The sequence below is a fragment of the Ceraceosorus guamensis genome (genome assembly GCF_003144195.1).
Source record: "Ceraceosorus guamensis strain MCA 4658 unplaced genomic scaffold IE81scaffold_5, whole genome shotgun sequence".
In the NCBI taxonomy this organism is placed as follows: Eukaryota; Fungi; Basidiomycota; class Exobasidiomycetes; order Ceraceosorales; family Ceraceosoraceae; genus Ceraceosorus; species Ceraceosorus guamensis.
In genome coordinates, this window is record NW_020290000.1 from 1 (window position 1) to 10,840 (window position 10,840).

Below are 10,840 nucleotides of genomic sequence, written 5' to 3' on the forward strand. Positions count from 1 at the left end.
CCCCCCCTTTTTGATCACAGACTCGCATCGTCCTCAAGACTGCAGCCTAGCCGAGCTTGAATGCTCACAGTCGATCTCATCCCTGCAACCGCAATCTTCTCTTTCGGCTCAGAGGTTTTGGTCCCACACCGTCCGTTGGTCTCCACGCTCGATCCCCACACTCGTGGACCGGCCACCGCAGTCGTGAGTTTGCCGTAAGCAGAAATGTGGCTGCGTTCACGATTCGCGTTAATCAGATAGACCGACGCGATGGCCCGACATGATGGATGCTATGCAGATAGCAGAGCTGCGCAGTGGCGCTCTCGATACTAGCAAGAGTCTGGCTTTGGCCCTGCCCGAATGACCCCGCCGGACGACAGATCCCAAATCACGAATGCATCTGTGCTCGTCGGGTGCAGCTCCGAGAGAGATAAAGAGCGTACGCAGCTGCCTGGCTGCCGATGGCTGTGCAAGTCCATCTTCTGTCGAATCATCATACACGCTGCGCTGCGCGTTCGCGCGTGCGTGCGGAGAAATAGTCCGCTCCGCATTCGTCACGCTTGTGATTCAGACAGACACCTTTCGCATCACGATCGATCCTTCATAATCTGCCTCGCAGCATGGGACGCAAGCCTGCTGTGATGTTCGAGCTGGAATGACGAACCAGTCGTCTCATCGTGATGATCATTCGCACACACACAGGCACTTCCGATTCCGGTCCATGGAGCCACGTTGTCACAGGTTCTCTTGGCACGCGACGCTATTGCTCGTGCGTAGTTGAAAGCTTCGCAACTCGGTAGATGTTGCTTCACGGCGCGCGGAAAAGGCATCGATGCGAGTGGACGAAAAGATCCAAAACCCAGAAACTCTTTGCCGGCGTTGCGCATTCCGGAAGCGAAGCCAATGAGATTGTGTATGTCCGTCGAACCCACGTACAAATGAGATGCGACTTGGCGTGCTTACGCCGGAAACGTGTGAATGGGCCATGCCTTCACCCAAATACCCGCTACGCCACCTCTTCCATGTCGTCCAAATCCTCCTCTTCTTCCTCGCCACTTTGTGCACTCCCATTCGCCTCTATCATTTCCTCCTTTCTTCTCTGAACAGCTTCCTCCTGCGCCTCGTCTTCTCTGGAGCGCTTGGCACCTGCGGTCTGGACAGGCGCGCCGACATCTATCTCTTCCATTTCGTCTTCCCCTTCGTCCTCATCGGGATTCGGAGTGCCAGAAGCCGCTTCGGCCGCCTGCAGCGAGGCGTATTGCGCGTAATCTGGAGACCATCGCAAAGAGTCAGCAGCGCGTCTCATCCTGCAAGTCAAAGTTTAAGGCTCTCTATCTCGCAACACTCACAGTCATCCTGTTCCTCCTTCGCTTTGGCTTCCGCCAAGCGGAGCCTATGCTCCTCATCATTCCCTTTCGTTCTAAAATTATCGGCGCCTCTATCCAAGCCCGTCTTCTCTCCACTGACGGTGCTCCTGGCCAACCAATCAGGCAAAGCATTCGCTTTCCTCTTCGCTTCCGCTTCTTTCCTCTTCTTCTCTTCTCTAGCCAGGATGGAATCGGGGTCGTCTGTAGACAGCTCGACGGACAGCTGAGGTGTCGCAACATCGGCTGCGGAGGGCAAGACCGAGCTTGCGCTGGGCAAGGCGGAAAACCCTGCAGCTCCAGATTTGAGCGACTCGGCTGCTGCTTGACGCCATGTCGATCCGTATCGCTCTATCCACGCTGTAGGATCCGACCTGGCAAACACGAAAGAGCTTGGTTAGGGTGAGCGGCGAGAGTACAGGGATAGGGTGTGACGTATGAACGGCATCCACGTCGCTCACGGAGGCAAGATCACGCCTTCAACCTTTTGCATGACGCTCAAAGCAGGTCCAAGCTGCTCATTAAAACGTTTCATACGATCCTTGCTCCTCCTCACATCTTCCGCATCCTCGTTGTCCCTCAGTTCCGCTCCACAGCCAGGTGTATCGCAAACCAAAGCCGTGCCCGTAGGATCGAGCAGATGGGCCACATCCAGAGTGCTAAATCGTTTGGCGCACTGTGGGCAGACGAATCCGCGCGTGTCTAGCTCGGCCAGGAAAGCTGACTCGATCGTCCGACGCATGTTCAAGAGGCGCCATTTGAGAACGTTGAGAGCATTGGAGGGAGAGATGTAATAGTATGCTCGACTGAAAGCAATGTAGATTTAATCCACAAATCAGCAAGAGCAAGCTGCACTGCGAGCGCAGCCAGGATCACCTACGGAAATGATCTTGCACCACCTTCCCGCGTCTCTAGCCTCCGGTGACTAAGTTTCGGAAAAGTGCGAGCATCCTCTATGCTCAGCTTGACGGACCTGCGTAGACCTTGGCGGAACCCACTCACACCATGACCAAACCATCTTCGACTAAACGAAGAGTGAGCGCGGTGACTTCTTTAGGAGTGATTGCTAGCAGGCCTGCCAGCGCATCGGCTGGAACACTGGGCAGAGATTGATAGGACTGACCATCAGGTGCTGTGTGGGATGCTAGATCGCTCGACTGGCGTCTTGGCTCTCCCCTTTGCGCGCTCTCCCTGAAAGCACCCGCTCACACAAGAGCGCACCGCATACAGCCTTCTATTCGTAGACCCATCGATCCTTTGTACGCGCGTCACGATCCTAATCTCCTTCGCTGCTGCGATCAAGTACCCATATATCGCTACACTGACTGACCACCGCACACTCACACTTGAAACTTGACGAGCCTGTCTATCACGACGATGTGCCTATCCTCGTAGAACTGTCTGACCACGTGTTGCAAAAGCAGACGTATTTCGGCCAAATCTTCAGCTGTTGCTTCTCTTGTAGCTCTCTGGAAAGCAGGATTCGAGGTCGATGCCGAGGTCGAAGCTGGGGCCGAAGGACCAGGCCGACTTGAGGACATGCTCGGGATGTCGAAATGGGACCGCACCTGTGCCTGCAACTTAGACCCGTCGTCGTTGCCCTCCGGCTTCGAGCAGTGGGGTCCGTCGGGACGTGCGATTTCATTCACAGCACGATCGCTCCCGGGCACACCTGGCTTGCTCGCCGCAGAGCGTTGCCAAAGCTCCTTGCCATACAACGATGCCAAGAGGCCCGGTATCTAGCAGGTTCGATCCTCTATCTCGCCTTTGTTGGAGCTTGGTGGCAACGGCGTACGCGGCGCTCCGCTTTCCGTAGTCGTAAGTGTCGCCACGTATTTCTCGAGACGCCGTATCTGGATCTGGATGGGTCAGGGGCGGATCGAAGGGAGATGCTTCCAAATCGTACCTGTACATGCTGTCCGATCCGTTGATCGAGTCGTCCGACTCGTGCGCCCTGCGTGCACGAAGTCCGTGCGTGGGCGGACACGTGAGCTCCGATTGCGTGCGCATGCACTTATATCAGACTCAACTCTGACTCTGCTGACTCGGGTGCAACCCTGACTTCACACTTCCAAGCAGCAATATCCCCCCAGATGGGCATGCAGACTCTCCTTCACGACTCCTCTGTTACTCTTGCCGTCTTCTTTCACAGGCTATCTTTCTTCGCACTAGGCTCATCACTGATCGCGATCTAGCAGCCGACAGCCTTGCATCTGGGCCACCCACACCTTCCCAAGGCGCATACACCCTCATCTCATTGGTACCGATCAGGAGGACACCACTGCTGCAATCAAGCGCGCAGAGAGATCAGGCAGGCAGTAATTCGAACCGAGACCATTGCTCGCAATCGCAATGTCTTCCAAAGCGCTCAAAGCGTTGGGAGAGGATGTGTGGAAGAATAGAGCAGAAAAGGTCGTGAGTAGCTTTCCAGCCAGCTCAGTCGTGCGAGCCTGGAAGACGCAGCAACGCCCGTCAAACCTCATTCCCCCCTCCCCCTCCCCCCCCCTCCCCCCCTCCCTCCTCCTCTTTCTTTAATCGGGCCCACCTGACTCATACCTGCTCATCTCCTTCCGACGAACAGAATGCGGAGCTGTTCACGCTGACGTACGGAGCGCTAGTCGTGCAGCTGATCAAGGATTACGAGGATTACACTGCCGTCAATGCGCAATTGGACAAGATGGGCTACAATATCGGCACGAGACTGATCGAGGATTTCCTAGCTAGGACCGGTCTGCCCAAGTGTAGGGATTTTGCAGAGACTGCCGAGGTGCTTTCCAAAGTGGGTTGATCGTTTCGGCAAGGAGAAATCCTCATCCGCACCATGTTCCTAGCTGAGGCCCCTCTGTGCCAATGTCCTGTTTCGCTTTCGACGCACCTCTCGTGCCCCTCAGGTCGGTTTCAGGCTGTTCCTCAACATTACGCCCGTGCTGCTTCCGATCAAAGAGGTGCCTCTGACCTCGGCGTCGCAATCCGCAGTTGTCGCCAGTGCAGCAGCCTCGGCATCGGGCCAAACAACGCAAGAATTTGGTCTGGTGCTGGAAGAGAACCCACTGGCTGAGTTTGTAGAGCTGGACGAAGAAGCTAGATTGGGCGGACTTTGGTGGAGCAATGTGCTTTGTGGCGTTATCAGGGGCGCTTTGGAGATGGTGCGTCGAGCTCGTCTTGGGGAGTGCACGCTGTCTCAAGAAAGTCGGATCGTCTTGCTATCTAGCTTGGGACCAGCTTGGAATCTTTGCTCCATCCATGACAGCAGGAATCTGACACTCGCCCGCTGCTCCTCTCCTTATACAGGTCCAATTACAGACAGAAGTCAGATTCGTATCGGACGTTCTCAAGGGCGACGAGACTACAGAGATGCGGGTCAAACTCATTCGCGTCTTGGACGAAGAAGCTCCGATCGCTGATGATTGATGCGCTGTGCTCTCATGTACAACAGATTGCCCTTTTTACCCGGCAAAAGTCATACTCATTCTGTCTTCCTAACGGCAAAGGAAAACGAATACGATGCCATATTGTCGATCTTCGTAGTGCTTCTCGACGCCTCTGTGAGACATTCAGTCTGCCGTTGTGTTGCGGGTAAGAAGAGAGGATGCACGCTCGAGGCTAGAGACTTGGGCGCAAGCAGAGAGCGTCTCCGACTGGCTGAGACATTGGAACGCCCTGAGCGCCACATCGCGTTCGCGGACCGCTCAAGTCGACAGGTACAGTGCGGAGAAGAACGAGATGGCAGAATAGAAATTGACTTTACAAAGGATCCGCATGTGCTCAGCGTCTAGGAGTGTTGACGACAGATCCAGGTCTACCGGTAGGCGGTGGCATGTTGCCATAAGCCTGCGAAGCACCAGCAACCTGCTGCGCATGAGGCAATCCCGCTGCAGCAGGCGAAGATTTGTTGCCATGTCCCTGTTGCGCAAGCGCATGCGGAGGCAAGGCCTGGTTGGCCGGTCCGCCTTCTCCCCTCTGCAAGCCCAAGAGTCTCTCGGCATATCGAGCGCTTTCCAAGACGACCACTGCTTCGTCGACCCATTTACCGCGAAACGTTCCTGCCCTTCTCAGCTCCTCGTCGGTCAGGCCGGCCAGAGCGCCACCTGAGCCTGTGCCTGTGCCGGTACCGCCGTTGCCGCTTAGACCCCCGGAGCCTAGTACCACGTCTAGGTCGCGAGATTGGGAGGCTAGCCAGGATCGCAGGTGGGCATGCGGGTTCTGCGAAAAGGTGCTCAGGAAATCTCGTGACAGGGCGCGTGTCGACAGCGTCGAGGTTGCCTGTGCGATCTGTTGCAGCCGAAGACGAGCCAGAAGACGTCACGACGTCAGTGAAATGATTGATATGGGGCAACCAAATCACCGCGAAGAGAAGGTGGGCCGCGCGCACTTACCCTATCGTCCAGTTCGGCAATCTCTTGTGCTGCCTCGCCCTTGGGGTCAAATGCGTCCAGGACGCTCTCCCTCGCTTTGCGCGTGGACCAGTCGTCCAGCTCCATCTCGATATCGTAAGCAGTGGGATGTTTATGTTGGGCCACGTCCGTTCGGATCCAGTACTCGATGACAACGGGTTGGGCGGGGTGCAGATGTCTGTTGACGACTTCAGGCATGTGGTGGAACAAGATGTGATCCACATTGAAGATGCTTCCCAGAGCTGCATCGCACCTGACCAACCTCCGATCGTTTTCGTCCAAAAGACCGTTGGCCTTGACGTAGCCCCAAAGAGCGGCAATGACTCCCGCTCGTGTCTCCTCCTTGACATCCAGCAGAGTTGCGAGTGCAGGCGAAAGTGCGTACCTCTCCGGGGTATATGCTGGGTAAAGCACAATTTTGGCCTTGACCGGCGTGCTTCCGGTCCTCTTGACTTCCAGGCCATCCAAGGCAGGTTCAGAAGTGGTGATGAGCGGAGGCTCCCCTACTCCTGCAGAACCCACAGCAGCGCTGCTTCTGTCAGGCACTGCAGTAGGAACGGGTCGATGCCACTCCACCATGTTGCTCTCGTTGGGATGCAGTGCCTGATCTCGCTGAAGTTCGACCACTACCGCTCGAACCATATTGGTGAACTTGTGCGCTCCCACCCTGGTAGCAGCCGCCTGTGCAGCTTGAGCAGATGCTGCCCTAGACAAATTGCTAGGCGCTACTAACCGACCTTCAATTCGCAATGTCCAGGATGGCACGTCGGCACTGTTCGTGACTACTGCGTCCGTGCTAGATTGTGCTTTGTCAGCGCCTCCATCATTTGAGCCCTCCGCCTCGGTACTGGCGGTTGCATTTTCCGCATTGTGTACGCCCGTCCCTTCGAGGGTGCTGGGAACATCTCCGTCTGCGCTTGCGCGCTGAAAAGGTTGATTCGCGCACGTGTTGGACAGAAAGATGCGCAAAATACGCTTTACCTGCGAAACGCGACATGCGGAACGAGGCAGATTGTGAGCGGCTTCGCAAGGCTAGAAGGCACCACTGCGTCGTTCCTTTCTTCACCTTTGGAGTTTTCGAGATGCTCTCTGAGACTTCTGCTCGTTTCCTCGCCACTGTCCAGTCCAAGCTTCTCTCTACTCTGCACAAATCACCGTACACGGCGCTCTCCGGTACATGTCTGACGATGCTAGGAGGCAGCGCTCTGCTCGTAGGTCTACCTCGTTTGGAGCTATTGGATCCAGCTCCTCCACCGGACGTCGCGCCGGGTACGAGCAGAGCATCGGCTGCGTTCCTTTTGCGCGCGATGGCTAGAGCTGCGCTGGCTGAAGCGGCCGAGGGCCGAGCAGCTTGAGACGGCAGAGAGGCGACGGGACGCTGTGCTGGTGGTGCACGGGTAGGAGTGCTAGCGACGTTGGACGACATCTTTGTCGCGATATCTTGCCCAGCAAAAGATAGCAGCAGTCACGAGTGGTGCAGGTGAGCTAGAGCGGCTGGAGCGTGTGCCGTTGCTGGACGGCGAAGAGATGCGACGTAACAGTCACGAGTCTTGAGTCTGATGAGCGATGCGCGCGCACGTCGATGTTGCAAGTCACGAGCACGAAATTGTGGTCGTGTGGTGTGCATGGTGAGCGCGCGTCGCGGTTCATCGATCGCGATGAATCACGAATGCGCTCTTGCGGCCCTGCAGCGAGACGCGCTCGCTCGCGCACGCACAGCACAGCACAGCACTCGTGACTCGCAAGTCCGCGGAGGCTGCACAAACAGAACACCTGCCCTTGTGCTGCCCACTGAGGCCATGCAGCCTTCGTCAACGCCACGTGCGCGCGGATTGACTCGGCGCTGACAGATGTACAGCCTAGCTCATCGCCGTGTACACGCCAGAAGTGGGCCGCGGTGGTGTATGTAGTCGTGAGTCGAGGATGCTCACCAAGGCTGAGAACACAAATCACGAGTCCGAACGGTTCGGATTGCATGACATTCACGATTCTCCCATCATCACATCCGCACGCATACACACAGCTCGCTCAGGTTCACCCACCCATCTACAATCTCGACAATGGTCTCTGCTATCCTCGCTCGAAGGGCCGTCCCTCTGGCCCGCTCCAATCTCAACATGGGCGCCAGGCGTTTTGCGCACGTCGAGAACACTCATGGTGCGTTCTCAGCGCTGCGTGCTCCTATTTGAGATGGTCAAAAGGAAAGCATTCCGGCTCTGACCGCATCGCTGCGAGCTCGCAAAAACGGGCAAGGGCAGCATGTTGAGGATGCCGTGAAGACGATGGTGGTACTTTAGGAGGCAGGCGATCGGGCGCGTCAATCTGGACAGGGATGAATTCACTTGCCGCACTGGCATGTCTCGTCATCGCTATGGTGCAAAGCGTTCCGTATTGGCGGCAAGCAGGCTGAGCACGAGCACGAGTGGCATCTGCAGGCTCACGCTCAGTGGTCACGAACGTCACAATCGCTGACATCCTCATTCACCCTCTGACACGACCAACGTGCCACGCTGCATTCCTATCAGAGACCGTAAGTCGACGTATAGCAGCACCGCGATGTGCAGCAGCTTGCTTTTCTGTACGACCACACGCTTACTCTACACGCACCCGCAGTCCCTGCCTTTCGGCCAAGGACCCAAGAACAAGGTGCCAATCGCCATCGGACTGGTCACTTTCCTCGCCACTGGCTTCTCCTTGCCATTCCTTGCTGCACGTTTCCAATAGTGAGTTTGATCTTCATCGCGCGACTCCTGGACATGTTTGGCTGGTCATATCCAGGTCGCTCGAGGGGGGTTGCGGGAAGTCCTGACAAGAGGGAGCAATGTGAGATGACAGCGAGTACCCCAGCAGTTCAAGCCAGCCCCTACCCAAGTGATGTCTGCATTACACTTGATCCGAGAGAAGGTTCAACAGGAAGTCGACGCAATTCTCTGCAACTTGCTGCGAAGACCTTCTGCTGAGGAAAATGCGCAATCTTGCAAATACTTTATTGTTGTTCTCGAGCTGATGGGATGGGCGCGCGCACGGAATTGCTGGTCTTGTCGCGCAAATCATCATCACGCGTCCGAAGCCGCTGTCCCGAAATATGCGGAGACGAGGTGGCCCTCGAATGGGCTGGACCGCTGCGATCCAGGCAGCACGCGAACGACCTAGCGATGTTGCGATGCTGTGCTGACCCACCACGATTCGTTCTGCGTTTTCGCGTCCACAGCAAGAAGGCGAACAGCTAAGCAGCTCTCGCTATGGCAGGCTTTCGTCACCGGGCAGATGACCTCATCCGGGTTTTTTCGACAGCAACTCGATTAGAAATTGCATGCGCTTTCAAGATCCTCATCTCGCAGAGACGAAGTGGGATCTTTGTGCAAAACACCTTTTATTTCCCTCATACAGCGGATAGTGGCAAGTCGTGGCAGGTGCAGTAGTGTACAAAAGGGGATTGCAGGGACGCGCACGACGTATGCGCGCAAATCTGACCGCATCAGAGGTAAAAGTTGCGTCTGTTGACTCCCATGCGAGGCTGTAGAAAGTGAGATGAAGCAGCGTGCATGCGTCAATTGCGGTGTAATTCGAAGTGCATCCGGTCTTGCTGATAACTCACGTGCCATTCGAAAGCGAGGCCTTCGTTGTCCTCCACCGCCGCAGGGGTCGCCTGTGCGTCCTTGGCGTCTTGTGTGAAGGAAGCTTTGCGCTTGTTCGAGCGTGCGTCTTCGGCAGAGGCTATTTCGCGCTGGGCTTGAGCTTCACCCAAGGCCTCTTCATTCTGCGCAAGGGCATCCTCCGCCGATGTGGATGCAGTGGCTTCATCTGCCTTGCCATCGAAATGCACCTCGCCATCCCACGCGCCTGCGCCTTTTGGCAGGCCCTGCTTCAGACTTCTCAACTTTATGGTGAACCTAGGTCCGATCTCCTGCAGCGCCGTCTTGTCCGTGCTCTTGAACATGTACCGATGTCTCCTGAAAAAGATGAAATCGCGCTGATTGTGCGCCGTGACGACTTGTCTGCCCGCCAATTCCGGCACCCTGGGAAAAAGGCTCTGCAACAGTCTACCGACCGAATGGCCCAGCGTCGTGGTGAAGTTGTTGAGAATCAGCTCGGGCGTGTGAGGAGTGGATCGCGCATGTCCGTAGATTTCCGGGCCCATGCTGATGCTCGTCAATCTGAAGAAAGCGGTAGGTCCAACTGGCAAACCGATGATAGTGATCGAGACCGGCTCCTTCTTGTCTTCGCCTACCACCAGCATCCCACCGTATCCCCTTCCCCTCGCCCATCCTGCAATCTTGCCCAGACCCGCTCCTTTGGCTTTTGACCTTTGCCTGTACTCGGCGCCTGGAAAGACGTTCAACAATTCGTCGATAAACATTTGCGTCCTCTCGCTCACTTTGCTGCGCGCTTTCGCGGAGCGGAGGTGTGGAGTAACGCTGTTGGAGGTTAGAGAAGTGGTAATGAGCAGCGCAGGAGGTGCATGAGGATCGTCCTCCGGATCGAATTCTGATTCCGCGTTGCCCGTCAGCTCTGCACCTTCCTCTGCGTCGCGTTCGCCCGCCGCTGCCTCCGCGTCGCTGTGTTCAGCGTCGGATTGTGGGAGCCGGTTCGAGGGACCAGGACCAGCGTGCGTATTGGGCGCATTGATGATGGTGGGATTGTACAGTCGAGTGCTCTCGATCGTCGTCGGCACATTCGCCTCCAGTCGAGCCTGAGTTTAAAAGACGCGCGTTCATGCGCATTCAAGCGGTGGTCAACCAGGCTGCTTGCTGCCTTGCAAGCAAACACTTCAGGGCTCACCTTCTTCTTCAAAGCTCCTTCTTCTCCCCTTTCCTCCTTTCTGAGTCGAATTCGTCGCTCGAGCTTCTCCTTCTTCTTTTCCTTTTGCTGTCGCCGAAAGACTTCCTGTCGCTTGTGCTTGTTGGGAATGCGAATTTGCTTAGAGGGACCCGCTTGATCCTGCGCCTCGGTGTCAGGCATTGCGGCGCTGGAGGAGTAACAATGTCTGCTTAGCAATCGTAACGCTGTGGGGATCTATGTCGGACCTGAGACTGGATTGGAAAGTAGGCGAGCGTTGAAGAGTGGTTGCGTGAGCTGGTGGGTCGCTATACAACGGCGGTC

At 56.3% G+C, this 10,840-nt stretch overlaps 5 protein-coding genes across 5 annotated transcripts; 2 read left to right on the forward strand and 3 right to left on the reverse strand.

Annotated features, from left to right (window-relative positions):
- Window positions 1–985: 985 nt before the first annotated feature.
- On the reverse strand, window positions 986–2,884 carry IE81DRAFT_285429 (hypothetical protein; the record flags this gene model as incomplete). Its single annotated transcript, XM_025511637.1, has 6 exons — window positions 986–1,248; window positions 1,323–1,717; window positions 1,805–2,149; window positions 2,224–2,268; window positions 2,346–2,441; window positions 2,688–2,884. The coding sequence occupies 6 exons, from the start codon at window positions 2,882–2,884 to the stop codon at window positions 986–988; spliced, it is 1,341 nt and encodes a 446-aa protein (XP_025372502.1).
- A 514-nt stretch (window positions 2,885–3,398) lies between these two features.
- On the forward strand, window positions 3,399–4,862 carry IE81DRAFT_320071 (TRAPP I complex). The gene is made up of 4 exons (XM_025512912.1): window positions 3,399–3,758; window positions 3,925–4,122; window positions 4,235–4,489; window positions 4,635–4,862. The coding sequence occupies exons 1-4, from the start codon at window positions 3,696–3,698 to the stop codon at window positions 4,752–4,754; spliced, it is 636 nt and encodes a 211-aa protein (XP_025372503.1). The 5' UTR covers window positions 3,399–3,695; the 3' UTR covers window positions 4,755–4,862.
- Window positions 4,706–7,354, reverse strand: IE81DRAFT_308961 (hypothetical protein). The gene is made up of 3 exons (XM_025512387.1): window positions 6,804–7,354; window positions 5,720–6,718; window positions 4,706–5,615 (listed from the first exon to the last, which is right to left on the reverse strand). Exons 1-3 carry the CDS (start codon window positions 7,161–7,163, stop codon window positions 5,109–5,111), a joined length of 1,866 nt encoding a protein of 621 aa, XP_025372504.1. The 5' UTR covers window positions 7,164–7,354; the 3' UTR covers window positions 4,706–5,108.
- Window positions 7,355–7,797: 443 nt separating this feature from the next.
- Window positions 7,798–8,967, forward strand: IE81DRAFT_344661 (hypothetical protein; the record flags this gene model as incomplete). Its single annotated transcript, XM_025515834.1, has 4 exons — window positions 7,798–7,894; window positions 8,173–8,267; window positions 8,351–8,460; window positions 8,949–8,967. 4 exons carry the CDS (start codon window positions 7,798–7,800, stop codon window positions 8,965–8,967), a joined length of 321 nt encoding a protein of 106 aa, XP_025372505.1.
- A 248-nt stretch (window positions 8,968–9,215) lies between these two features.
- Window positions 9,216–10,699, reverse strand: IE81DRAFT_344662 (Brix-domain-containing protein; the record flags this gene model as incomplete). The annotated part of the gene is made up of 3 exons (XM_025515835.1): window positions 9,216–9,254; window positions 9,336–10,430; window positions 10,520–10,699. The coding sequence occupies 3 exons, from the start codon at window positions 10,697–10,699 to the stop codon at window positions 9,216–9,218; spliced, it is 1,314 nt and encodes a 437-aa protein (XP_025372506.1).
- Between the last annotated feature and the right edge of the window lie 141 nt (window positions 10,700–10,840).

Bases quoted from the DNA above. Each gene is read 5' to 3' on its own strand.
- IE81DRAFT_320071 (XM_025512912.1), top strand. From the start codon at position 3,696: ATGTCTTCCAAAGCGCTCAAAGCGTTGGGAGAGGATGTGTGGAAGAAT. The intron at 3,759-3,924 runs GTGAGTAGCTTT...TCCGACGAACAG, and splicing joins AGAATAGAGCAGAAAAGGTC to AATGCGGAGCTGTTCACGCT. The intron at 4,490-4,634 runs GTGCGTCGAGCT...CTCCTTATACAG, and splicing joins TCAGGGGCGCTTTGGAGATG to GTCCAATTACAGACAGAAGT.
- IE81DRAFT_308961 (XM_025512387.1), bottom strand. From the start codon at position 7,163: ATGTCGTCCAACGTCGCTAGCACTCCTACCCGTGCACCACCAGCACAG. The intron at 6,719-6,803 runs GTGAAGAAAGGA...CGCGTTTCGCAG, and splicing joins GCATCTCGAAAACTCCAAAG to GTAAAGCGTATTTTGCGCAT. The intron at 5,616-5,719 runs GTAAGTGCGCGC...CGGCTGCAACAG, and splicing joins TTGCCGAACTGGACGATAGG to ATCGCACAGGCAACCTCGAC.